The sequence below is a fragment of the Camelus dromedarius genome, chromosome 7 (assembly GCF_036321535.1).
Source record: "Camelus dromedarius isolate mCamDro1 chromosome 7, mCamDro1.pat, whole genome shotgun sequence".
Lineage (NCBI taxonomy): Eukaryota > Metazoa > Chordata > Mammalia > Artiodactyla > Camelidae > Camelus > Camelus dromedarius.
This window is the reverse complement of record NC_087442.1, coordinates 80,139,416-80,167,295: the sequence shown is the minus strand read 5'-3', so window position 1 is coordinate 80,167,295 and position 27,880 is coordinate 80,139,416. Positions and strand designations below refer to the sequence as shown.

Sequence of the window (27,880 nt, the reverse complement as noted above, 5' to 3'; positions counted from 1 at the left end):
TTTTTTTTTAAGCTTGGTCATTAACTGGGTACAAGTAGAGTGCTGAGGTAAAACACTGATGAACAGTTTGTATTTCTTTTTTTTTTTTTTCTTAAAATAGGAACAGTTTAGTATTGCAAGATTGTCAGCAACATTTAGCCATTATCTATACAATGTGCATATACCTACAAATATTGAGCTTTGGTCCAGCGAAGAGAAGATGAGCAAAGGCATTTTACAATTTCTTTTTGGTTATAGCTTGAGTTCTTTGATACGCCTCTACTTGTTTTTTGTTTTTTGTTTTTTTCCCCTAGCTCCTTTTGCTGTTTTTTGTTCTCTCTTTTGTGGAGTGTGTGTGTGGGTGTGTGCGCGCGCGTGTGTTGTATATCGTGTGATTTCAACATAAAGAAACCCAAAACCTTGCAATGCAATTAAAATTCTCAACTGTTCACAATGTTTTTTTTGATTTAAAAAGAAAAAAACCACCCCACAAACAAGTGTAAAATATAACATCAGTCTTTTTTTGTTGTTGTTAAACAATGAAGAAAATGAAGATGACAATAATTTAAAAACATAAAAGAAAATATTAAAGCTTGAAATACAATCACATATGCCTGAAGCGGCTTTTATTTTTTGTTAGTGGCAACCTTAACCTTCAGTTCATGGAAACATAAAAGACACTTAAATGTTACTGGCATGTGAAGTTGTTTACAAGTGGAAATAAGAAACGTAATAAAATTAAGCAACAGGTGTGGTCCCAAAGACTTACGAGTTACATAGTATAATTTATATTCCTAAGAATCTGTTCAGGCACCTTTTAATGCCTTGTAGCAAAAAATTTATCTGTAAAAAATTAATATAAGAAGCATTACAACACCTTATAAATAATTTATAAAACAATACAAAATTATAAAACTATAAAAAAAATCACTGCACATGAATGGTTTTACGACTGTGGGATGAATATACTTTTTTATTCCACTCTGGAAGATTACTTTTCTTTTTTATTTTCACTGTCTTAGTTATACCCTCCCAATTATAGATCTCCAAACTGAGCAGGCCTTATGTAACTGCTGCTGGCATATGTTTAAACATTTAGCATCCATCATGTTATCTTGTTAACTTCTCTTCTTGGGGAGTTTTTCTTGATGGAATTTGGAGCAGGTCCTGGGAGAATACAAAATCTGTTTAATCAATGCATTTTTGGATTTCTGGGTTGTTGCTATTCAAGCAGTTTTTGAGGTGGCCAAACGGGTACCACGATGTCGCCGGCACTGAGGATCAGGTTCGCGGTGGTCCGCTCAGCGTCAGACTGGCGAAATGGAAACACCTGTACAAGCAGCTGGTTCCACTTCCAGGATTTCTTTTAGAGTTTCCTTGCTGGGTGGCCTCCTGTTTCCTGCATGAGTCATCTGGGGAGGGGGGTAGGGTGGGGACAGTTATACCATTGCATTGACACCACCAGCACAAGGGCCAAACGAAGAAGAAACTCAGATCCCTACGGGGGGAGGGACTGTGTTAGGGGAAGAAGATGGTATTTCTAGTCAGTTGGGCCACTTTTTTTTTTCCCTTTCACAATTTACTTCTAGGCAGTATTGATTATGAATTAATTATTCCAGAATATTTACATCTCGGACGCTCCTTTTTGCCTGTGCTTATGATGGAACACTTTTTGCCTGTCTCTACAGAAAACATCAGCTGTAGGTCCCACCTGCACAGCCATCCTCCCCTCTTACCTTCTCCTTCTGGCTTAGTAGGTTATTTGGGCCCACAGTTCTTGGACGTAAATTATTCTGAAAAGTGAAATAATCCCCTCGTTCTGAGAGTGGAGGCTCTTCTGACTGCTACATTTTTCCTTTCAGTGGAGGCGCTTCCTTATTAAAACTTCCTTTCCCCTCAAGAACCCAGCTGCAATTCCAATTGTTTAATTTGTCTGCCAACTTTCTGCTCCATTAACAGATCCCAAGAATACTTGCTCCCCTCCCCCGCCCCCCATCCCTGTTGGAATGAAAATGGTAGTGGAAAAGGTGGGCTTTACAGGATGCACGATGGCCTTGAACGATCCAGTCACTCGCCCTCTCTCTTTGGACTCTTTTCTTTGTGTGTATATGGGTGTTTGCATGCTATATGTGTATTCGACTGAAATCTTGAGACATTTCTTTGGCTATCAGACTTCTGAGAGAAATTGCTTTGCACAGAAGCATAACATAGATGTAAGTATTGAACCAAATGTGCAGCTTATGTTTATATTACAAAATTAGTTTTGGTCAGCTCTCCATGTACGTGGCCAGCAGACTGAGAAAAATCCCAAGCTCTGGTGTGGACAGTGAGCAGAATTACAGCTTACGCCAGTGTTGACAGCTCATCGAGCAAAGCCCTAGTAATTTTGGAGTCTCTCCTGCATTTCACCGGGATCTGAGTGGAAAAGACATCGTTCCCACTCCGTGGCCTTCCAGCAGACCCTGGAGGCCACGCACGATGTAGATGGAGACATGGAGGAAGATGAACAACGAGAGCTCCATTTTCTTTTCTCAAACCCACAAGTCATAGTGAGAAGAAAGCAACGGATGCTTTGGCACACGATCCAGGATGCCCAACCCCCCTCAAAACAAAGAGAAACGGAAAAAGACCTCCCCAGCCCCCCAAATAAAACACTAGTGAGCCTCACGGAATGGCTTCAGCAATAGCACCCACCCCGGAGGTGGTGACAGCAGATGGGAAAGATGGGAGAAATCAGGCTTGCTATCTTTCCGTTAAGTACAAATGTAAAAATTCCGAACACAACTTGACACGCAGAGCAGAGTTGACTCGTGGTCGCGTTTGCAATGCCATGTTTCTGACTTTGGTTAATAGGTTTCATAAGTGAATCAGCACTTAGACCCTGAAAGAATGCCGTCCGCAGTCCCTCCTCCAGGTGGCAGGCTTGTATTTGCTTTGAACAGAGAAAAGTTTTTGTTTGTTGTTAGTGGGGTTTTTGTGTTGTTTTGTTTTGGGTGTATTTCTTTTTTTGGTTTAGTTGTTTTTCTTTTTCCTTAAAATGTGTTCATATGTTCATCATATACAGAAAAAAGTACGTGGTTATTTGGTTTTCTTTAAGTCCATTAGAAAACTGGCTTTGGGGAGACAGGTGGGGGCAGGAATGATCCCAGCACACACACACACCTGCGCTGTGGTGTATTCCTCGTTTAAAAATTTTCAAAAACAATTTCTTTTTCTTTTTTTGGAAAATCCAATGGACATGTATAAACCAGCCAGTCCACTTGGTAATTTTCTTAGTCTGTTACTTACAAGGGTGATGACGGGGGCTGTTTTAAAATTTATTTACTTTTAATTTAATTTTTTCCCTCTCTTTTGGAGGGGTGAGGGGATGAAGTCCCAAGGGTGGAGTTTAGTTTCTGTGGATTTTTTTTCCCCCCGATTCCTGGAGGGTGTCTCTTTAGGAATTTTCTTCTAGCGAGTCTGTTAAGGGCTCCAGGGGGACGGCCGTGGCCGGCTCGTGCTGTTTTAAGCGTTTGATCGTGTTCTTCAGGGCTTGCCTCTTATTGCAGAACCAAACTCTAACTACTTCCCGGTCATAGTTCAGCTTCTCGGCAATTTCGGTCATTTCCTGCCCAGAGGGGTGGGTGTTCTTCTCAAAGTGGGCATTGAGGATCTCAAGGGCCTGGGGCGTGAAGGAGGTGCGCCTCTTGCGCTTTTTGGACGGTTCACTCCCGATAAACTCGGTCAGGTTCTGCATACCTGCTCGGTGGCGGGCCTCAGCCTCAGCCATCCACCGCTCAAGCACCGGCTTGATCTTCTGGGCACTTTTAGGGGTGATGTCCAGCTTTTCAAACCTGGCAGGATACAAAAGGCCAGGGTTCAGTTTGGCTGTCAGACTGCTAGCTATAGTGTTCTCTTGGGCTTCCTGTGGTAGGAAAAAGTGGCTTCTCAGGATGGTGTGTCTGGGGGGAAAATTGAGAAAGAACAGTCTTACACTGAGTCCTCTGCCAGGGTGGGCCTCCTGCCTGCCTGCCTGCCTGCCTGCCTGCCTGCCTGGCAGAGCGAATTCACTCCGGATACGCAGCCAGCTGCAAGGTAGCCGTCCCCGCGCAAGCCAGCGCCCACCCTCCCGCATGCTCATGCCCCGCATGCAGCCCGCGCACCCGCGCTGACCAGGCGAGCAAGGGGGGAGAACGCATGACACAGCATCCATCACGATGGAAACAAAAACAACTCGCAGACCTTTTTCCTGGGAGTGCTTGAGAGCTAAGCTTTTATTTGAATCGACCCAGCGCCATTCCACACCCACGACCGCCCCCCCACCCCCGCTCCCCGAACTTCAGAATCCTGAAGGCAAAAATTAACACCAGGAAGTGACATCAAAGACTAGAGCTGTCATGTTCTTTCGTTTCAAATGATTCTTTTTTTCTGTTTTACATTTGGTTTCCTGAAATGTCCCCCATTGACTTGGTTATAAAAATGTTATCTCTATTATAATAGTCAGTGATGGCAACCGGGACAAGTTTCTTTTATGGTTTTCTTTTCATCTCTGTTTTGTATCTCATTTTAATCTCTTTCTCCGCCCCTCTCCACCCCCTTCCCATCTCTGTCTCTCTCTGGTAACAATTTTCACCATGTGTAAGTTAACAACATGCTCCCTTTTCAGGTAAAACACAACCCCTTGCCTCTTTACTGTTGGACTCAAACAGCTGGACGCATTGTAATTACTATGAACACCCCTCCCTGGATGTGCTAGGGCCACCTCATGCCTTCGACACCGGCCAGTGTAATGGGGTCCTTTGGCACCGGGGTATCCAGCTGTGTTTAATGTGCTATATCTGCAAACTGTACTTGAATGATATCATTTTCTGTAAATGAGGTCTTCTATATATCAATTGCCATCAGCAATTCTTTGCTACAGTGACTTAAAAAAATATGAAGCCTCTTGGACAAAATGATACACAACGTTTTAAAGGGTCACCCTGGTTTGAAAATCACACGCACTCTCAATGAAAATACAAAAAAGTGCCAATGCCTTTTGTTTGTTTGTTTCATCTAAATCCAAATTCACAACCCTCCAGGATGAGAACTTTGGATACGCAGAATTCTCCTCTATCTTTCAAACTTCAGCGCTGTTGAAAAATAGCCCTCTGACTGCAGAGTGCATCTTATTACAATGGACTGTTCACAGAGCTAAAATGAACCTGCTTTAGTCACAGTATGCCTTATAAGGATGCTTGCAAACGGACACAAAAGGATAGGCTTCCTTTATGTGCCTTAATCTTATTTTTGGCACTGCATTTTAGATATGTTGTGATAAGCAGTGCAAATAGTATCAAGTTTTAATGGCACTCCCATAGCATTCCCTTCCACGTATAGTTCAAGGAGTTATTTGTTTATTTTATTTACTTATTTTTTAAAACCCAACTTTCGATACTGGTCAAAGAGGAAAGAAGTACTTTTTGCTCTCGATATAAAATGAACTCATTATTTAATGTCATTTAATGAGCTTCTCTCTTGTGGCAGGCTCCCCCAGAGCCCTCATTATTGTGTTAATTTGCCACATACCACATTTTACCTTCATTCACTGTAAAAGCCCCAAAGCTAAAGTCTTGCTAGCATGACAAAAGGCTTTAACCTGCCTGGCTTTACATGGCACCGGGACAAAGCTTCTGATAGGGGTGCCCAGTGTATTGGTGGTATCTTTATCTCTGTGTCTCTGACAAGAAGGGACCTGTGTAAGCAGCACCTGGGAGTCACTGTAGCTAATAAGGGAGGAGTGACCCTAGAGTGTGTGTGGGCTCAAATGCAGACCCTTCCCCACTCTTTAAATTAACTGGAATTGTTTCACAGTCAGATTTTGGCCTCTTTCAAGACCTTCTTTTATTTTTTTTTTCTTGGTAGTTAGCCCCTCAAACTACCCTACTGAAACACTAGAAGCTAGAGAAGGCTGACAAGTCAAGGCATCTGACATATTCTATTATGCAGTGAATTCCCAAAGTCCCTTTTCATTTCAGCCCTAGCTTTTTTGGCTGCCCCTGGGGAAGACTTTAGAAATCAACATATTTGATTGGGACTGCCCAAGAAACACGACGTGTGTTAGTGACAACATTAGATAGTTCTGAAGCCACTAAAGGGAAAGCACATTTTAGGACTAAAGATAAGCCGAAGAAGGCTTTAGCAACAAAAGCAAATTGGCAACAACTTAAAAACCTGTGGCTGCCTTTATCACAAGGCTGTCAAGATGAAACAAAATTAATGTTTCCCAACAGGGAGCAACAGTATTCATATCATTTGATGCTGCTTGTTAGTGTTGATGCTTCTGTACATGTGGTTTGGAATAACATATACAAGCCTTGAAACAAATTTCCCAGCAGTAGTATCCTTGTATAGACTGAATAAAGGTTATTTTCTACAGGGAGGTATCTTATAAGAAAAAACAGTAGGGGAGGCCATAGAAGTGAGAGGATCCTATGGTGCTTTTTGTATTTAACAACAATCAATGGGTTTTATGGAAAATCATTGAGCAAAATGTGAGCTGCAAGCTACTACCCCATACTGATGTTATTTATAACCTTAGTCTTAAACTGCAGGAAAAGTACACTCCCGTCCTTTGGGGAATACATTAAAAGTATAAAGAGCAGATAAAAAGACAGCATTTCATGGATCACCAAGAACAAAATCCACTTAAATGAGTTTAGAGTTGGTTTCTTGGCTTTTCCTGATGGAGGAGGACTCATAAGACATTGCCCAAGAGGAAAAAGCTCTTACCGAAGTGCCTTTGTTACCTCATGCATAAACATGGGATTAGTGCAACACACATGCATGTGCGGGGGCCGCTGCTGGCGGCTTGACCCAGATCAACTCGAACACAGCCAAGGCTGGCTTCTGTCATTTATTTATTTAATTTGGGGAGGGAATGGGCAAGGTTCGGCTCCCTTTTTCTGAGCTTTGTAAAGCAGCATCTTCTTTTTTAAAAAATATGCTTCGGAAATTGTGTCTGGCATGGCAAGGTCAAAAAACAATTCCTTCATAGTCACAAAATGGTTAATTTTTTTTTTTTTTTAATTTGAAAAGGCGTGTTTTCATGGAAAACCCTACTAGCCATCCCTGAGCAGATACGGTGGGTATGTTAATACCAGGTGGGACTGGTAGCTTTACAGCACCTATCTGCAGACAGGAGGCAGTGGCTCTCAGCTGCGTAGGACAGTGGGTCCAGAAGGAAGCTTCTGGCCCCGGGGTGATGTATTTCCAACGAAACCGCCTTGGAAGTTCTTTGTGAGTTGACGAGAGTTATCAAGCCAGGCCCCCCAAATCTGCCTTTGTAACTCCATTTCCATCCATTTCACCAATTCCAACATCTAGCTACCCCAAACTTCCTTCCCACACGCTAACCCTCCAGCTTTGCCCACCCGAAGAAGAAAAGCTGAGCCGAGAGGACAAACGAGGCCCAGGCCGGCCAGGAGAGGTGACAGCATGCGGGCACAGGTTACCTGCAGATGGCCGACTGGCTGTACGCGGGGCCCTCTGTGGCACTGAGAGCCTGTCCCACCTGAGTCTGGGTCAGGCCAAGGGACAGGCGCCGGATTTTAAAAGCTTTGGCAAATTCTCGGATCTCCTCCAGATTAACCCCATCCACCTCACCCGCTGCCGTTTGAGGATCTGTGGAGATGTTTTTAAAAATAGGATCAATACGTCAACACCCACCCGAGTCGTTTGTGTTTGTTATGATTGGTAAAGAAAGTGGCTTGGTTAAAAATCTCAGAGCAGTGGGGAAGCCACATTGCAGAATGTTCTTTGTTTCTCAGGTGAGGCACCCAAGCCCCCGTCCTGAACACGTTACACCTCCACAAATCATCCTTCGAGATAGTTCTGTCTCGGATAAAACCACAGCTTGCCCACGCTAACACTCCACAAAGCCAGAATGTGTTCCTTAGGGCTTGACAAACCACAGCCAGCGCAGGGGGGCACTAGCTGTGGGGGATGTATCTCCATTTTGCCCATAAATATGTCCAAATATTGTGTGAAAATATAAAGATGAAGAGGTTTCCATTTGAAATGTCTTAACTGGACTCTTTAGTGCTAAAAATTGCCCTTAAAAACTAGTAATTTGTATTTTCCTTCACCTGAGCACCACCGCAGCCAGGCTAATAGATGGTGATGCTGTCTAATTTCTTATGTTCACATTAGCTCCTCAGAAGAACATGCTTATGAAGCTGTGAGAATAACATTGTCCCCCCGCCCCACCGTAAGCAATTTACTGACGCAGCTGCCTTTGTCCCCTGAAAGGGCACATAATAAAAAATGCCGACCGCAGGAAGGCCCCTTTGGTGCCAGATAACGTGGTCAATTTAGGACTTATCAAGGGAAATGACACAACAGCTGGAAAATGAAACTCCCCCACCCCTGGCTGCTGAGCCCTGGGTAAATGAAAGCGTGCACCACGCTGGAGACAGCATGGGCTGGGGACGGTGGAAGATTTCAAAGTGCTGCTCCGTCCTGCCGGGAGCGAAGCCGTTCTCCCTGCGCGCTGACTCTATTGTTCTTCACCTCACGCCTCAGACGTAGGTGAAAAGTTTCTCTCGTCCTCTTTCTGCATGATAACCCACCAGTTTCAGTCCATTCCACAACCTGGCTAAGGAACCGGGGTCTTCTGGGCTTAGGGCTAGAGATACTTCTGTTACCACGAAAAGAGACAAACATTTGCATCCCAAGGACCACTTTTTCACGGACTTTTAAATAAAGATGTTAACTTCTGGGGAGGGGTGGGGGGCGTGGTGCTTCCTGTCTGGATTCTCTCATTACAGGGGAAATGGGCTCTGTCTGCAGAATCAGCCATGGCGGTTTACACTGTACCCTTACCTTCTCGTGAAAAACAAAGTCCTGTAGAATTTTTACATGTCGCTAAGCATAATTTCATTGCAGAAAGATGGGTGAAAAAGGGGGTGTAATCACTGCAGTTAGTCGATAAGTATTTCTTAAGTGACTCCTGGGAGTCCGAATGAGCGGGAAGACGGAGCAGGAGAAAGAGACGGGGCAGTTCCGGCCTCTGTGGAGTGTATTGTCTCCAGGGCGTCGGGGCTCAACGTTAGGAGTGAGAAACCATTAGAGAAAAGTTCCAGGTTGAGTATAATCAAGAACTGATGGGGTGGCAGGCACGCTGGGATTTATAGCGAAGGGAGAGGTGACAGGAGGGAGGATTCACCTGGGTCTTACCCAGTGGGCAGCTTTTGGAGAATGGAGGGGCCTTGTTCAGGTCAGTGGGAGCAGGGTGCAGAGAGGCCCAGATGCAGGAGGTGGGAGCGAGTGGGGGGGGCCTGTAAGTGCTTTGGTGGGGGGAGGGGAGGGCTCGTGCTGGGAGTGGTGACTATTTCAGGGTAGGATGTTGAGAATCTACGTCCATGGACAAGGGCAGAGGGTGACTATACAACTGATTTGGCTGTTAAGATGAATTAAAATCCTGCTTTGTCTCCCCCAGTTCACCCCAGAAGCCTGGCAGCAAGGTTAATGAAGCCTTGTTTCCAGTGGTGCTTGGTGGGGGCTGCCCTCTGGATCTGAATTCCTACCAGCACAGCAGCCTGGGGCAGCTTGGAGGGTTTGCTAAGGATCTAGGGAGGTTACATCCACGCACACAGCAGCTTTGAGACTCTTCTCCATTTTTTTTCATTTAAAAATTCCTAGAGCTGAAGTTGCAAGTGAGGAGCTGGCAAAACAGCTTTTCTAGTGCTTACGATATGGGAGAATTACTTGCCAACATGAAACTTTGGGAGATTTCTAAAGAAAAATTAAGATTTTTCCATGTTGTTCTTTTTTTCCTTTTTTCCCCTGTGTTCTTTTGAAATGTTAGGTTTGGCAGCACCAGGTCCCCATTGGCACGTGGGGACAATCAGTCAGCTGGAACCGATGCTGGGTGTCCCTTCAGCTCCTCCTCATCCTCAACCCCAGCCCTCCTCAGGCCGGCTGCCTTGCTGGGACCGTTTTGGGACCCTGCAGTTAGAACATCCATTCCCTAGAGGGGGAGTTGGTGCTGAGGTGGTGGAAGGGAAGGTGGAAAGGTCTTAGATAGCACGATGGCTGTGGTCCCCCCAAAAAACCAAAGTCCATAAACAGAACCAATGTGCCATATACCTGCGGTGTTAACATTTCCCTGGGGAAGGAGGGCAGCTAGGACAGAAAAGTCTAAGTGGGCTCCTGGTTAGGGGAGGAGGCAAAAATAAAACAGTAGTCGGGAAGCTTGGTAGAGACGGGCACAGGGAGGGGGGCCTGGCCTCTCTCCAAGAGAGGAGGAGGAGGAGCTTGGCCCTGCAAGCGTGGGCAGTGGAGGTTCAAAACCGAGGGTGAGAAATGGAAGCCAGAGATCTTCCTTGTAACAGTGTGGCTTTTAGGACGGTGGTTTTTCTAATTCGGTAGGTCTTTAGGAGTCATTGGATAGGACCCGGGACATGTATTTTTAACAAGTGCCACAGGTGATTGTGGTGCAGGGGACCCGCTGACCCCCTGACAGGGGCTTTCTCTGTGGCTCTGGCCTGACGGAGTCTGGGCGTGGCCTCCTCTGCATGTCTTCACTTGACCCTTTACCGTCATTATTCACCAGGTCCCACTACACAGAGAGCTTCTCTACCACCTGTGTGAGACCCCATCCTCGCCCCTCCTCCACTCCAGGTCCACCGTTTATGGCAAGTGGCAGACATCTGGGTGTCACCGGGCTGGGGTAGCCAGTGGAGTCTGGAATTGCAGGGAGAGTTTTTCTCTGAGCAAAGCTAAGTAGTTCCCGTGGGAAGTAACTTTGTTGCCGTATAGTAGCCTCACCTCTAGATCAACAGGAATCAACTGAGTTGATCTGGAAGGGTTTCCAAGGGCCCGTGCCTTGGCAGTGCAGTACCGGGCAGGTATATGACTTGGGATACAAGTCTATGTAAGTCCATTCTATCTTGTGCTTTCCCTTCCCCTGCTGCCTTTATTGTCTCCTTACTGGTTCTTTGAGACCAGCCACCAAATCCACGTGTGTGATTGTGCAGGTTGCTTTTAGCCAGATCACTGATGATAACCAGAGTTGAAAAGAAAGCTATGGCCTCTTACCCTCTTGAACTGAGCAGTGTTGTGTGGATTCGCAAAACTTCGACTCTAAAGCTCCGAGAGGCAGGTGCCTGCGCAACTGAGCCCACAGACAAATACTTCTTACACCAGGAAGCTGAATTCCGTCTTCCTCCTCTCACCCCTTTCCTGCTCTTGTCTTTTTCCTGGTTCTACTTATGGACCTGATTAAGATAGGCGTTCTGGTGAAATTTAAACAGGGTGATGGTCTATTGGGCAAAGGCCTGGGGAGAGGAAATCAGTATCTCATTGTTTGTGCAGTTTGTTGTTTGCTGGAGATGAGCTTCCTGGCTTTCTTTATATTATTGTTCTCGGCCATAAAATCAGAGGGGAAAACGTATTATTATGGTTTCACTCCATGGGTCCCAGGACTACCAAAGTCTCTACATCCAAAGAAGGGGCCCACCCATGGACAAATATTAATTTTATTCTGATTACAAGATGTGGAACTTGTTTGTCTTCACACATTGGGAGAAGGAATTGGATGATGTCTATAAGATGTTTTGAATTAATTAAAAAAAAAAGTAATGCTTTTTTTTTTTTGATCCCTAAATTTCTGTCTTAAACTCTTGAGGTTTTTTCCTGCACTGTTGGACAGTTCCCTTTCCCTAGGGGATTTATGCTTTTCTGTTTGAGGAGGGGAAATGGGGTGAAGGTAATGAATGGAATCTTCCCTGGAAAGTCACGTTAGCTCTCAGTGTAGCTCAGAGGTTGACTGTTCACCCTGGGATCAGTCAGCCTGGCTTTCCATTCTCCTGACTCTGGGGAGGTTGCGTTAACTCTTAGGATGTATCTGAGGCCACCTTGATGGGAAGCTCCAAGGGAGGCTTCAAATCCCTTTAACCAGCTCCTGGGCACCCAGTCCGGGAGTTCTCTGCCCTGAGGAGGAAGTGGCACCTTTTATAAAAGTTTGTGCCAGATTAAGTCGGCCCAATGTATTAAACACAGAGTCAGAAAGCTGTGACTTCCTTGGTTTGCCCTTAATCTGAGCCTTGCTAAAGGATCCAGGAGATCAACCCATGTCCGGATCGGCTGGCCTGGAGATTTACAATACACTGGCATTTAACATGGGCAGCGATTCATACGTGTAATGATGGCGCTTTCCAAATCAAATCTGGAACACATGGGCTGAAAAAGAAAAGATCTTCATGGGGACTAAAGGCACATTCTGTGCCTGTGCAAATCTGGGTGCATAGTCACTGGGCCCATCCTGAACTGAGCATTCAGGATGGACCAGGACCGATGTTTTCTTTTGTCTCGTTTTAAAAAGTCAGCTCCTTCCAACTGTGTGCCTGGGCATTCATGTAAGGTGTTATCATCCACCATCCACCAACATCATCCTTCTGCAGCTTCTGCTGGTGGGATCGTTACAGGAGAAATATGCATCTTTAAAGAAGGTGCCAAGGATGGATTAACTGCCTCTGAAACATCCATCGGCTTTTTAGTGATATTCTTACGGCAACTAATGGGCATATTTACCAAATATTTCTAAGAAAGGAGAAACCATTTGGGGATGTGCAGTGTGATTTGGGAGAACAGCTTGCTTACAATGTGGTGACTTCACTGCGTTGTGGGAAATGGTGTGAAATGTGATCAAGTGGATCAGGGGTTCCATTGTGCCATAAAGGACTACCATGCATGCTCACGCTCACTTTGTGGTTTGGGTTTTCTGGTATGGACTGTCAGTCCTTTTGCTGTCTAAGAATCACGTTCATAGGCCAGGGGTTTAAAAAAAAGTGTCTTGAAAAACCAAACCCAGCAAAGAATAAAAAGTCCCATGCCTACCTAAATTTAAACAGTACTGTGTAAATCTTAAGCCAGTTTGGGACTTGGTCAAGTCCTTTGTTTGACTCTTTTAGACTTTCCAAAAGCCCTTTTTCTGGAAACGATCTTTATCTCTGGTGACTGTGGAGACGGAGCCAGGTTTGACACAGGACAAGCTGTGTAGGTACTGTGAACAGGTAATGGGCAGAGGTCTTAAGGAGTAGGCATATTGGTAGTAACTGTGTTCTTTTGCCCAGAGTAGGGCAGATTACAGATGATCCACCCACTCCAGTTCATCTGGAGCAATGGCAGGTTGCCCAACCCGAGGCAACCTTGACCATGACCTGGGAGGGTCCATTCACCAAGATTTTGATCACAGGTTCAAATCCAGTTTGACCTGGTTCAAACTATGGCCTTGGCCTAATGGAGGAATTTGTTGATTCATTAACCATCCAGCTTAATTCAAGGATTATTTACTCCAGCAAGTCTTTCTGTTCTGTCTCAGTCTCTAAAACTGAGATAACTGTCTACTATATTTGCATAGTCTTTATTCTTATGTTGAACCTAGCATTTATTTCCCTTTATTGTAACTGTGTTTCTTTGTTATCAGTTCATTACCTCCCCCAGGACGGGGACCACATCTTGCTTACTTTTACTTTCTTAATTTCTAGTCTTGTGCCTGCATGTGTATGGTGTTCAAAAAGTGTTTTTTATTTTTTTATTTTAAAGTCAACATTCTCTGACTAAAGCACGCTTTTTTCTTCCTATAATTTAACCTGTGTTAAAAACTACATTTGAAGGACTGGGTTGGGTCTTCCTACGTTAGCCTATCTGCAAATTTGGTAAAGTTTAATCTCAGACAAAAGTAATTTAAAATGCATCTTTCATGCTTGAATATAAATTTCAAAACATGCAAGGTGTCTAGTCTAGTTTTTCCTTTTCATATTGGCTCAGGGAAAGAGCCTGTGCTTTAATTATAAAATGTGAGTTCAGGATTTTAAAATTATTTGAAGAATATTTAGGTGATTTGATGTATTTTGTCATTCAAATTTCACTGGATAAAATTCATGTGAAAGTATCCTGCCTTTGAAGGCTGTGCAGAATGAAATCAGACCACCTGGGTTATCATCCTGGCTTTGTTCCCCAGGGGATTTGTCACACACAGTGTCACAGCCTCTCATCTAAGACTGAATCTGGTCTCTCCGACATTAGATGGTCAAGATAAGTTGTACTTTTCAAGATCTATTGGATGCCAGCTTCAATATCTGAAAATGAAGATTTATATGACCGTCTTGTGAGTAAGAAAATCAGTAAAGTATTGAAAGTGCTTTGAAAACCCTCCTTTACAAACGAAGGCTTAAACAAGTTTGTTGGGGGTAATCAAAATCAGGAAATGCTCTGTATAGTAATCGTTCTGCAGTTGGGTTTTGAGACAGAAGGGAATTAACTAAACAACATGTTCAAATCTGGAGCAATTGTAAGCGCAGCAGTGGGTTTGTGTAAAGTCTGAGCCCCCGTGTTGGTGCTGCTTGGCCCTCTCATATCCGCCAGAGAAGGCTCCTCATTCAAGGCTCTGCATGAGTTTCGAGTTTCCAGTTTCAAGTGCATGTGGTAAAGGAGTCTCTTTTCCCCAATTCTTTATATTTCTTATTAAGGATATGCAATATGGTTCACTCATTATACAGCTAGATCTTAGATGTTCCATTGGCCGCTGTGCAATTGAAATTTCATTTGGCCCATTAAGTAGCTCTGTTCCTGACTTCTGAGAAAGGCTAATCCTTCCCTGCCCAGCTTGAGACAAGTGGCAAGAGAGCAGCCAGTACCATCCATCCATCTCTGTCTCCTCCACTCATTCATCTCTCTATCCATCCAGCATGTACTGAGTCTTCAGCTTACGTAAAATACAGTACTCGTGGGGTGGTTTGTACTTTTCACATTTAAATATTTCATATTTAACTTATTTCCTCTCTATACGATCATTGATATCAGTTCCTTTTCTTTCAGGAACAAAGCTGAACAACCTATTGTAAATTTAGGACCTTGCTGGCATTTAGAAATAGAGTGTTTTGTGGAAAGTTACACACAATATCAAATTGGAACAAAATTTGAATCTTTCCCCACAACAACCCTATAAGGAGTTTCTTTATTGGGGGAAAATCTGGCTATAAGTAAATTAATTTTATATATAAATTTACTGAAGTAAGACTAGTTTTTTGCCCAGATGAGAGGATTTGTGTATCTAAACAACTTAAAGTAATAGGTTGATGGCAGACTCCATATGAACCCTGAAACTCTTTTGGTGTTGACATATTTTGTTACGATCAAGAGCATCCAGACTCATTCACTAAAGTACGTGGGCATCTTAATCTTTCCATTATCTCTGATTCTCTTCGCCGTTTCACATGCGTCTTTCTTGCCTGAGTTATCATATAGTTGAGTATATATGCATATGCATGTATGTATATAAATATTCTTTTTTAGGGAGGCTGCTTGTGGGGTGAAGACGCAGCAACCCTCCATTTGGCCTGGCATTTCCAGACTTGGCCCATGATATGGGAGACTCCCTACTGTTCCTGCTTTAACAGGTCACTCATGACACTCAGCCAAACACAGATACTCACGTGTGTCCTTGATTCGTGACACAGGTGCCTACCCCGTGCTTTGGCCCTTTAAACCACAACTGTTGGATTTTTAGTGGCTGGAGAATTATAATCTATACACACATTCTGTGATTTTATATGTAAGTAAAAATGACACTAAAGGTGAATAACTAACCTTAAATTAGACCATCGTCACATTCATCTCAACACGTCTCTATTTGCATGTGATACATATGCTGTCTTCACGAGACTTGACTCGGGCCAAATACCATTTCTAAAATGTATACATGGCCTCCTCAGGGAGGCCGACTTGCTAGCTTGTGTTGTTTTGTGGATGGTTGTTCAGAGGTTTCTCATCATTTCCAGCCGGCACGGCTTCCTCCTCCCACCACTGGAGGCAGCTCACCCTGCGTGCACACACCCACCAGCCCACAGGCACGCGCTCTTTTCTTTCCTCTGACACCTAATAGAATGTCAGGGGACTTCAAACACACAGAAAAGCAGCTTGACCCGCCGGCTGAGTGCCTGTTGTTGGTTATTCCACTTCTGAGCTATGTGGCTCATGCCCTGAAAACTGATCAGTTTCTACCTTCTAAAGTGGTGGGACTGACTCAGCACATCAGAGAGTGCTTGGGATGGAAACTGGCGCCGACACGCACTCGTGATGTGTGCTGGGGGGTTCCTGCTTCCCCAAGGAACTGTCAGGCCCTGGGTGTGACCTCATCCCAATATTGGCCTAGCAGGACCAGGAAATTCCTCTTCGACTTGAAAGAATGAGAGAGAGAGAGAGAGAGAGAGAGAGAGAGAGAGAGAGAGATAAAGAGGATGGGGGAGAGAGACAGAGAGAGGCATTGCAATCAGGCAACAAGAAGGCCACCATGATTTAACCGAGCCAGAAAGGATACTTACTGCTGACTAACTGGCCCACGCTCAAAGCTGAAGAGGAAGAGGATGAGGAGGAAGAAGAGGAAGCCTGCCGGACGGGGCTTTGAGACATGGATGCTTGGCTGTGAGTCAGGTGCAGAAGGCTGCTTTGGGAGGCTGCTTGACCCACTGACGTCTGGGAGGGTTGGTGGAGCTACATAGGGGGATGTAAAAAATACACAAAGGTGTGAAAAATTAGGAGGAAAATGCCAGGGAACAGAAGTTTCATCTGGGGTTGAATCATTTTATTTCCAAGAATACATACTTCTCAGAAAGAGCGTACACTCTACACAACACAGAGGGTTTTTTTTTTTTTGTAGTTGTTGTTTTTTGTATATAATATGTTTGCTGCCTTGACAGGTATTTTATTAGTAATTCTAAATGTATTATTAATTTCCTCCTTGGCTTGCTAGAGCACCCCATTTTCTACATTTCTTGACCACGGTGTGTGACTGGACGCTTTCCGCCTGTTCGTGCAATTACAGCGCACTTGACTGACTTCTCAAGTACATGTGGATAAAATATAACGCCTGCCATCAACTCAGAATGCAAAACTCAGTATCAAAGACAGGCTGCGCCCAGCCATTTTGTCGTATGTAACTGGTGTTTTGAGGAAAGTGCCAATTTAGACTGAGTGTATATGGGAAATTTCTGCTCTCCCAGACCAAAGAGTCTAGGTGTATCACTGTGGAGTCAGGGGGAAAATGCTCTCTAAGATCCTGTAGAAATCAGAGAAATTGAGGCAGTCAGGACAAAAGTATCGATTCAGATTTGTAGCTCTGGGTTGTCACTTTCTTACGCTATGCCAGCACTTTGTTTGGGACTTCCATGCCCTCTCTCACTTAACTGTCAGATCGGCCTGGGCAGTGGGTATCATTCTGACGCCTCTCTCACCAGGAAGCTGAGGTACAGGGAGTTAAAGGATTCTGAAGGTTCACTCGGCAGGTGTGGAGGAGCTGGCCTCTGGACACACGAAATCTGACCTTGGGGCTCTGGCTCTTGGTCACAGCGCCCCAAGGAAGAATGGACTTAGCTTTTTAAATGTTGTGTGCTATAAGGAAGGCTGTCTTTATGCCCGGGCATTCATGACTCCTTTACAGATGATCAAAGCGCTGTTGTTCTGAGAGGGGACAGGAGCTGACTGAGGGGAGGGAGGAAGGAGGGAGGGGAGAGAAATGGATGCAGGCACCAGGTCCACTCAGAGTCCCGGGAAGGGTCTCTCTCCATCCACGTGTTGACCCCCTAGGAAGCCAGCCCACACAAAGGGCAGCCCCGGACCTGGCTCAGGTACACAGACAGCCTCAGCAGTGGCCACCTTTGTTGATTAGACAGTGGACTTTCCAAAGTGTTTCATAGCCATCATCACACTCCCAGAGACGTAGGGAGGTTTTTTGTAAAAGGTTTTTATAATAGGAAGTCAGGCTGGGAGTAGAATCAGGCCAGGCCCAGGCCCTGATCTTTGGTGGGAGAGCCACCTACAAAAACAGGCACTGCACTTTTCCCACCTCCTTGGGATCTAAGAGCCAGCGTGGGAGGCTCTGACTTCCCACTTGTCACCACTTTCCCAATGCATGTGTGCGTGGGTGCGTGCGTGCGTGCGTGTGTGTTTATGTTCAGTTTTTTCATTCAACTCTACCAAGATATAATTTACAGATACTAAAATACACCCATTTTATGCACACAGTTTGATGAGTTTTGTCAAAGGTATGCATCTGTGAAACCACCATATAATCAAGATACAGAAATTGCCCATCAATCTACAGAGCTCCTTCATCCGCTTTGAAATCCTTTCCCCCTCAACTCCTGGCGCCGGACAACACTGCTCTGTTTTCTGCCACAATGGACCCATTCGGCACGATTCTAAAAATGGAATCACATGGTATATACTCTCTTTGTATCTGGATTCTTTTGCTCAGATACTGTTTTTGAGGTTCCCCCATTTTGTTGCATTTATTCCTTTTTATTGCTGAATAGTATATATAGTGTATCTCCATATGTGTATCTCTGCCCCAGATTGTTTATCCAAATGTCTGTTGATGGACATTTGGACTATTTCCAGTTTGAAGCTATTATGAACAAAGCTGTTGTAAACATTTATGTGCAAGTCTCTGTGTGTACCTGAGTTTTCATGTCTTATATGTAAATACCTAGGAGTGGAATTGTGGACATTACTGGGTCATAACTGTAAATGCACATTTCACTTTTAAAGAAACTACCAACTGATTTCCAAAGTAGTGGTAACATTTGATATTGTCACCAGCAGTGTGTGAGAATTCCAAGTGCTGCACATTGTCACCAGCACCTAGATTGTCAGTCTTTTAAATTCCCTGAAAAGTTTTTAACCATCAGTTAGCATTTTACTTTCAATTGTTAGCAAAGTACTTCTTTGGAAATGTGCTTCAGGAGCTGTTTCCTCTCTGGTCCCCCGTGGTAATGCTTTTGCCCGCCGGGTTCACATGATACCCCAATGTGGCATGTACACCTGGTATGATTATGGGACTCCCAAGACCGGGAGTTGGCTACACGTCGGAACCCAGGCTCCCACCCCACAGTTTAGGGATCTCTCTGGGATGCCCGGCTGTCCCGCTCCAGAATTGCCTGCAGTTACATCTCGAGTGAACATCCTTACTGTTACTCATCTGTGCTAAGTAGAGGCTAGGTTATGAACTGAAGATAGTTATAATTGACATGGAACCCAAATTAATATGCATCGAGCATCTGCCTAAAGTAATTAGCCAACCTGCTGAGCACATAATCAACAACTGAATCCAGTAAATTTTATTCTGTAGGAACACACACTAAAAACTAAATCTATTTTTAATTTGCTTAATAAAAGGTGATGGATATCTGCATGTCAGTCTACCCCCCTCTAACCTATTGAGTTGTCCTTCTAAATATTGTTACTTGACAAAAGCTTTTTACAGTTTTGAGTCACTGAATCATGAGATAGTCGTCCGTTTTACCATTTCATCAATATTTTATCTGTCCTGGGTGTGGTAAAGTACCTTCAAGGAAATGGATAAGATAATAATCAATTTAAATTTTTCTTCCTCAGACACAACTCACTAAAGAAAAAAAAATTAGTAGGCTGCAATCTCACTTAGGAGTCACTAAAGCAAACCAGGGCTTAATTCTAGAGGAAAATAAAATAGTTCTTTTAAGAGTTTGTTCTATGACTATATAAAGAGAGAGACGAATCTCAGATGTCTAAGAATCTAAGAAAGATATATTTCTTCCAAAGGAATTAAACATTTTTTTTTTAGGACACTGGGGTCCTGCTTACCCTCCAGAATTCAACCAGACAGTTCAGAACAACCAATAAAAATTAATCCTGGCAATAGTCCTCTTTGTTAGGTATTGGTGATACCATTACAGAAGAGGAAATAGAAACTTTAAAGCCGAAATGGTTTACCTGGGATCGCACAGCTGGTGTAAGTGAGCTTTGACTTCAGGTGAGACTGACTCAGAAGTCAGTCAGTGCTTCCCCAGGAGCCTCTCAGCTCCTGTCCACCATTGGAGATGAGCGGTTACTAATCAGAGAAACAGCAGGGCCCTCTGGCTGGGAGGCGTGGGAAGCAATGCGATGTCTTCAAACTGATGATGGCAAGCTGCCCTTCAGAGCAGATTAGCACGACTGTAGCTCATCAATTTGAACACATCTCATCTATTTTTCTAAACGTAAAAATTTAAATATTTTTCAAATTTAGGATTATTCTTTACAAGTTCCAAAGTATTTAAAATATAATGTTTTTAGGAAAGCATGGTACTCTTAGAGGCTAGGGCATCATCCAAAAATATTACGCTTTTGATGTCGTCGGGGACAGGTCTCCGATGGAGTTGCTTATAGATTGCCCTTTGCTTAGTATAACTAATGCTGGTTACCTGTAACACCCCAAATGTACTTTTCTTAGTACAGCATCCTGTTTATATGATCATGTCTTTTATTTATTCAATATACTCCCATTAGACTGCCTAAAAGAGCTGACACTGATCTCCACCCAAGTTGAGATAATCACTTTCTTGCCTTTTTCTCTGAGCTGCAGGTCAGGTGTAAATAGGCTGTGTTGTGGACTGAATTGTGTCCCGCCGCAAATTCATACGTTAAGTCTAGTATCTCAGTGTGTGACTGTACTTGGAGCTAGGGTCTTCAGAGAGATAATTAGGGTTTTAAAATGAGGTTATTAAGGTGGGCTGCCATCCGATATGACTGGTGTCCTTATAAGAAGAGGAGATTAGGACACAGACAAGAGCAGAGGGAAGACCATGAGGGGACAGAGGGAGGAGGCGGCCGTCTGCAAACCAAGGAGGGAGGCCTCGAAAGAAACCAACCCTGCCGACACCTTGATCTTGAACTTCTGGCCTCCAGAGCTGTGAGACCATGAATTTCTGTTGCTTAAGCCACCCAGTGTACAGCCCTTGGTTATGGCATTTCTAGCAGATTAACACAGGCTGAGAGCATGGAGCGCCAACAGCAAAGGAGGAGAGGGAAGGGGCAGCTCACGTTGGCCTGGGCTTGGCTTCATCTAGAGAAAAGGGCAACTGTCCACCCCACAGGTGAATGAGAAACAGGGAAAAACAGGATTCAGAGTCTGGAAAGCCTTATCCTTCCTGCTGCCTCTCACAGCCTGGCTTCGCTGGTTTGTTTGCACTGGTTGGAGCCACCAGAGTTGTTTAACACATTCTGCAGAAATGGGGAGGGATTAAATGTAGCTGAGATAATGAGGTGGGAGAGTGTGGCAAGAGGAAGGGGCTGACAGAGAAAAAAAGAGAAATCGAAGACAGTGCTGTGTGGAAAGTCTTCCCAAGCTGCCAGCCCAGCAGGTGGCTCATTTGGAACATACTGGAAAATGGCAGAAGACACAGAATTGGGAAGCCACAGAAGGGTCTGCACTGGGCTCCTCTGGGAGCATGGCTGTAGGATCTGAGACCCTGGACAGGGAAACACTGTAAATCAGCAGCAATTAAATTGAACACAGGGGATGGAACACCCACCGTGGGCTGGGTCCTAAGCAGGGCTGAATCAGTCCTGCCTTTCAGGTTTGGACTCATAGAGGTGGCACAGTTTGATGACCATGACTGGAGCAAGGGGAAAGCAGAGATGAGGGTAACACAGGGAAGCTTCACGAAGGAGGGATCCTGGGCAGGGGGCCAGTGGCGGGAGTCTGCCAGACAGAGAAGGTAGAAAAGGCACTCCTGGCCAGGGGACCCCTCATCAGCTGGGCTCGGCTGGGAGTGACAGGGGAGACCAGAGAGGTGAGATGCCCAAATGTGTGGCCGCAAGTTCAAAGGTCTGTTTTGTACCGAGGTCACTGACACACATTTCATTCATCTAGGAAAACCCCTGTACTATTTGAGATCCCTTGTGGGTGGAAATTTATATCTTATTCTGGGTGGCTCCAAGAAAAAAATCAGGAACTGATTCAGGCAAGGGCTGGGGGAAAAAAAAGTAAGAAAGTACATTTTTTTTAATTTGAAAAAAATGGATGAATCAGGATAATCAAATGGCATTTTAGAGAGCTAATTTAAATGAACCACTTTCTTTGGCTTCCTATCAGCACCAAGATTACATTCTGAAACAGAGGGCCTTCCTGATTGGCAGTCTCCAAGTATTGTAGCGATGGTATTAATTTTTGAAAAATTTCAGTGCTTTGATTTTATAAATTGCAACATCTTTCCTTTCGAATGTCTATTTCCTTAATGATGCTAAAAACTCCCATTAACTTTTTTCCCCATTAATGGAAGCACTGGGGATTGAACCCAGGACCTCATGCATGCCAGGCATGCACTCAACCACTGAGCTATACACCCCAAACTCTCATTAACTTTTGTTGGGACTTAGTCAGATGGAGAACAAACTGTTGCAAAAATGATGTCTGTGCTGCTTATGAAGGAATCATTCATTCCCAGTCACAGGAGAGTAAGACAAACATGGGCATCTGGGTCACTCCGACTTTTGGAGGGAGTTCGCCATAATCCACTGTAGCTGTAGGATCCCATGGAAGGAACAAAAGTTTACTTTCGAGCTCCATCAGATATTTTTGTATTACATAATTTGTTTCATGCACAGAAAGATATTTATCTTTCTCTCTCTCTCATATCTAGCTCTTTCCCGACTTTTATTTTCTTGCATTGCTCACCAAGGATCTCTGATGTGATAACTGTGGAAGTGATATCTAGGGCTATTGGATCCTGGTATATATTAAAAAAAATATATTGTTTGTATTTCTGATGATAAATTTGCAGGTTCTCAATCTTTCATCATTGGAATAAATCATCATCAAGAATAGTGGGCTCTGCACTCTTAGATTTTATTCAGGCTCTTTTAATAATTAACGGTAGACAGATGTAAACGATTAAGGATGTAATTATTTTTTTTGTTAAATTAAAACAAATCATCCCAGGTCATTTGGTCCGAGAGCTCTGTGTGTTACTCCATAAAATTGGACTTCTTTCTGAGTGTGAGTTAGGGAACTCTCTGCTCCTATAATTTATGACGTATTTTGCTGTTGGAACTATGCTCTTGTGAGATCAAGCATTTGTCATAAATCACACGAAAAAATAAATCGAGAAACTCCTTACTGTGCGATAGAAATCCTTTATTTTTTACTGGTTGTCCATATTATATTTCTTCAATGTAGAGGGTAATATTTAAAGGAAAAAACTGAAGACCACTATCCTTATACCTCCAGCTCTGAGCTTTTTACTTTTGGTCTCTGGGCATTTTATGACCTGCCATCTTCAGAATCCCAGCTTTTATATCTGGGGCTCAAGACTTGAGCACTTCCTGTCGATTCACCCAACTTGTTAACTTTACTACACGTTCCAAGTTGTTTCCATCAGAGCTGGTGCCAAGAAATAGTAATAGTCATTCATCTGTTGCCACCGTTTTCCTGATATTTCTCACCATGTTCGTCGTCGGTTTCCTTGATCTTTCTGGGACTTGGACAGACCACTGGTACATGCCTTGAACAACAGGCTCATCAGGGCCTGCCGTGACTTGGGGACGCAGGAAGGTTCAAAGGTCACTCTTTCAGCTGCGCGCGCGTGACCTCTCAGCACGCACATATGCTGGGAGAGTCCTGCTCTCTGGGATGCTGGTTGTAACCGACAGGAGCTGGATTTGCAAAGCACATCCCCTTGAGGCTGGCTGTTTCTTCCTAGTTGCTAGACCTCTGATTCCACAGTGAAGAGGATGCTGGCAGTGGTCAGACCACTGCCAGACCACTGCCAGAGGGCCAGATGTTCCCGCCGTGGTAATGAGGTTTCATGCCAGGGGCCAACAGGTGCGGTGTGAGAACACTTCTGCGTCTGTGCTCAGGAGGGAGACTGTGGAAATGGATTAACAATATCGACTGTGGGCGAGGGTTTGAGAAGCGGCACCACACCTGCCTCTTAGGTGCCGTTTCTTGGTTAGGCCCTTCTACTGGATGGAAACTGTTCTCCCTCAAATACGCAGCTGTCATTTTATGTAACAGCAAGAGTCTATCACCCCCACACCCTCCTTAGAAATTCAAGGTGAGAGGGAGAGCTACTTTGTATTAAATGTTGACGATTTCTAATTAACTCATCACCTTTTGGGCAATTTACAACCTGCCTTTGCTGACAGAAATAGGTTTTTACAGATTGTATGAAAAAGAGGCTGATGGAACTATACAGATTAAAAAGCCAATGAAACATAGAGAATCTTGCCTTATTGCTTAGAATTATTTAGAAGGTAGAGAATCCAATGGGATCTTGTAATTAGAAAAAGAAATAACATAGCTGAGAGATTGGGGCAGGGGGCGAGGGTGGAAGTCCTCGTGATATTTTTGGCAGGGACTGTCCCCCGACTGCGAGAAAGCTGACGAAGAAGAGGATGGCTGGGAACCGTGGCATCTCAGGCCATGGTTTTGATTTAGAGTGAGACCCGGAGAGTAAGACAAAGGTCTCTGTTTCCGGATGGGAAGTGTGTTCAGACCTGGCTTGGTTTTTCCTGGTGTTGACCCGCACTGGAGAGGAGGGCCCCTTGCCGGGCACTCACAGCAGTCACTGTAGGTCTTAGGTACTTATGTGCACAAGTCTGATGAAGGTGCATCTCCCTGGCTAGACTGTAAACTCCACGAAGAAAGGGCTCCCGGTACCTGTCTTGTCCACCAGTCTAGCTTCTAGGTCCAGTGCCTGACAAATAGGTGGTCAGTGACAAATATTTCTATTAAGTATATTTCAAAATATGTATCCAACAGGCAAATGGATTTTCCAAGCACAGCCTTTGAGTGCCACCAAGAATGAGCTGTTTACATGGTTGGGTCAGAAGCCAAACGGAGGCGGTGGCTGAGGTCCCTGGAAGGAGGCTTCTGCTTTGTTGCAGATGAATGATGTATCGATTTTTATCTTCTTCCTGCTTCCTGTGTATTTTATTTCCTTGTGAAGTGCTTTGCATAATACAGTTTCCCAACAGCTCAGAAAACCATATTCTGGATCACACACTCACTGCCCGTCTTCATCTTTCTCTCCCACCGCCTTCCTTTGTTGGGCACCTCCCAGCTGGCAATCTGGATCTTAGCCTTGCCTACCTCTTGCTTCTTAAGTGATCCAGCTAACAGGACTGCTTGTTTCCAAATGTGTCAGAGACGATCCAGACTTTAAAACATTACAACAAAGAAACAGAAGAATTGATGGCTTTACCGGATTGCATCTCTGTGGCCTTTGACACTGTGTCCACGTCCTGCTTTTTAAAAACTCTTGGATGTGAGATCATCCCTCTCTGGCTTCCCCTCCTATGTCACCATTTCTTCTCTCTCTCCCTTCCCTCTCTGTTCCTTCAAAGCTTGAGCTTCCCTTCGTCTCCCTTCCTTCTCTTTCTCTTCCCGCTGCTTCTGATCTTCCTTTCTTCTTTTGTTCTTTGTGCTTTCTTTGATTGTCTCATTTGTTTTCAGCTGCAATATACATCCTCCTGACTCTCAGATCCTGCTCCCCTGAGCCGAGCTGTACTTACAGTCCCCATTCCTTAGTTTCAGTGCATTTTCGTGAATTCCTATTTGTGTTTTGCTATCATCTCCTAAATGGTTTGTATACAGTGGATGCTTCAGCCTCCATTTGCTACCAGAGTTACCTTCTTGAACAATAAAGCCGAGAGTACCATTTTCCTCTTTCAATACCTCTCACAGGTTCCCTGGGCTGGTGGGTAAATCATTACCATCAGCTCCATCATCATGACTATATAAGTGCTTACTGTGTGCACTATTCTAACCACTTTGTGTATATTAGCTCACTTAATCCTCCCAGCTGCTCTCTGAGGTAGGTTCTGACGCATCCCCATTTTACAGATGAGAAAACCAAAGCACAAAGATGATGCATAATGTGTTTAGGATCACACAAAAGTCATCCTTTTCTGTTCGATTCTGCAGCCCTGTCCATGACTGTCCTCAGACTCCCTCTATGTTCCAATCACAAGAACCTTCCTCCCGTTTCTCGACACTCCAGCCTCCTTCGCGTTTCCCTGCCTCTGTGCCTGCTGTTCCCACTGCCTGGAGTGTTGCTGCCTCATCTATCACCTGGTTGACTCTTCCTCATCTGTTAAGACTCAGTTCCCAAACCATTCTCTCTGTGAGGATTCTAAATGCTCTGGACAAAATTGGTCCCCCTCGTCTCTGCAATGATAGTAAAGTTTGTGCACACCCGTCCTGTTACAGGACCTTCGGTATTATTGCACAGCGGGGCTCTGCTTATGTGTCTGCATTCTCTGCAAGACCACAAGCTCCATAAAACCAGGAAGAGTCACTCTTTCATCCCTGTTTCTTATTATTAATCAGGTGCCTGCTGTATAGAGGGTTACCGAAAAATGTGTGAAGAAACCAATCAACCAGAAGCTGCATGAGGTCAGGGACTGTGTCTTTCCTCTTTAGTGCTGGGTACCCAGACTCCAGCATAACCCACAGAAAGTGCTCGACTGATATTTGAATGGAAGAAAATGAACTGTGCGGTTTTAATGAAATTCCTTTCAGCAGAGCTTCCTGTTTTTCATTCCCTAATTTGTAGGTAGCACCCTCAGCCGCATCCAGTTGGGATCTCTTAGTGTTTAATACTTTCTTTTTTTCATTTACAGTTAAGACATAAGTGATCTTGGTTTCTTCTTCACCCCTTTTAAAATTGACTGAAAATTAAGTATCATAAGCAAAGATAAATAAGAACACATCCCTGTTGAATTTTAGGACATTGTCTCTGTTTATAATTGAATAACTTCATATTTTTAGATTGAGAGCTATTTAGTTATCACCCGTATTCACTAAGAAAGAAAAATAGAGCGACTTGCTATTTTATGAGTATTGATGTGTCAGGATTAGTGGGATTAAATATTTTCTAATTTAAAAATTACTTCCCATTGACGGAGCCCAAGAAGAAGGGTGGTAAGGAGAGGTGCCCAGGTAGCCGTGGCGTCCTGGCCCTGGCACCTTTACCTGCTGGCCGGGCTTGATGGGTGACAGCGTGATGCCCTGGGTGTTGATCACTGGCAGGATCTGGTTCCCGATGACCGTGGCGATGATCTGGCCCTGGGCATTTGTCAGGAGCTGGGGGGTGATGGGCTGCACTTGAAGGCCCTGAGTGCCGCTCGCTGCTTGGCTCGACGGCCCCAGGTTCGGCATCAGAGGAATGGTCCCAATAATCTGCAAGAGACAGGCCCAAAGGTGAGGCTCAGGGCTCTGCTCAGGGTCCGCACATGCAACTGTAGATGACTCATGCCCTAGTCTCTGTCGGAGGCTCCCTGAGATCCAATTCCAAATCCATGAACAGATCTGGAGATGCGGGTGTGGAGGAAAGTGGCCGAGGGTGAGCATCTGAAGGAGAGAGAAACACACATGGACCGAGTGCATGGAGGAAAGGGGACAACATCGTATTTAAAAATAAAATCAAGCCACATGTGATTTCTGCCAGGGCAGCACAGACACCTGCTCCATCTCAGAACCGGGTGGAGGACAGACTCATGCACTCAAGGCCCTTGGCTGGCCGGGGAGCCGCACCCCTTCCCCGCAGGGCTCCCCAGATACGGTGTGCTCCCTCACATCCTCTCCTCTGCTCTCTCCACCTCCTTCCCTTTCCCCGGCATCCTGCTCCTCTCTCTGGGTCAGCGGTCAGCTAGCATCCTGGTGCCCACGGTGGCTGAGAGTCTGGGTTCTGGAGTCAGGGAAACCGAATTCCATTCCCAGAGGGGCCGCCTGCTAGCTCTACAACGTTGTCAGGGAGCCTGAGCTTTCTGAAGGCTTGAGAGAACTGGGGTCACCTGTATTTGAAACTCAAAATAGAGGTGCAATGACTACTGAGGACTGAGCATTTTTAAAAGTGTATTTTAAATGATGCGTTTTAAACTGGGCCCTAGAGGTTAGAGGACCAGAGCTTCTGTGGTAGGCGGGGCAAAGGCCTTTCTTTGCACCTGGTAGCCTCTGGCCCCATGAAGGGATCCTGTGGAGCACGGAGGAGGGGCCTGGCTGGATCCAGTCACTGTGTTAGGGAGAAAGGGAGCATGTGCCAAGGGACTGGGTGTTTGTAAGATCTGGAAACACAGA

General features: G+C 44.7%; 1 protein-coding gene and 1 non-coding gene across 2 annotated transcripts; both read right to left on the bottom strand.

The window, feature by feature from the left end:
• Positions 1-3,395: 3,395 nt before the first annotated feature.
• Positions 3,396-27,175, bottom strand: LOC105088279 (POU domain, class 6, transcription factor 2). The gene is made up of 4 exons (XM_031454647.2): positions 26,777-27,175; positions 16,326-16,494; positions 7,452-7,620; positions 3,396-3,920 (listed from the first exon to the last, which is right to left on the bottom strand). The coding sequence occupies exons 1-4, from the start codon at positions 27,152-27,154 to the stop codon at positions 3,416-3,418; spliced, it is 1,221 nt and encodes a 406-aa protein (XP_031310507.2). The 5' UTR covers positions 27,155-27,175; the 3' UTR covers positions 3,396-3,415.
• Positions 22,077-22,148, bottom strand: TRNAA-GGC (transfer RNA alanine (anticodon GGC)). The gene has a single exon. It is a non-coding gene; the product is annotated as a tRNA-Ala (tRNA).
• Positions 27,176-27,880: the final 705 nt, after the last annotated feature.

Coding starts and splice junctions, on each gene's coding strand:
- LOC105088279 (XM_031454647.2), bottom strand. CDS start 27,154: ATGCTCACCCTCGGCCACTTTCCTCCACACCCGCATCTCCAGATCTGT. Junction 16,495..26,776: donor CCATCAAGCCCGGCCAGCAG/GTAAAGGTGCCA, acceptor CCCCCTATGTAG/CTCCACCAACCCTCCCAGAC. Junction 7,621..16,325: donor CGTGGGCCAGTTAGTCAGCA/GTAAGTATCCTT, acceptor ACATCTCCACAG/ATCCTCAAACGGCAGCGGGT.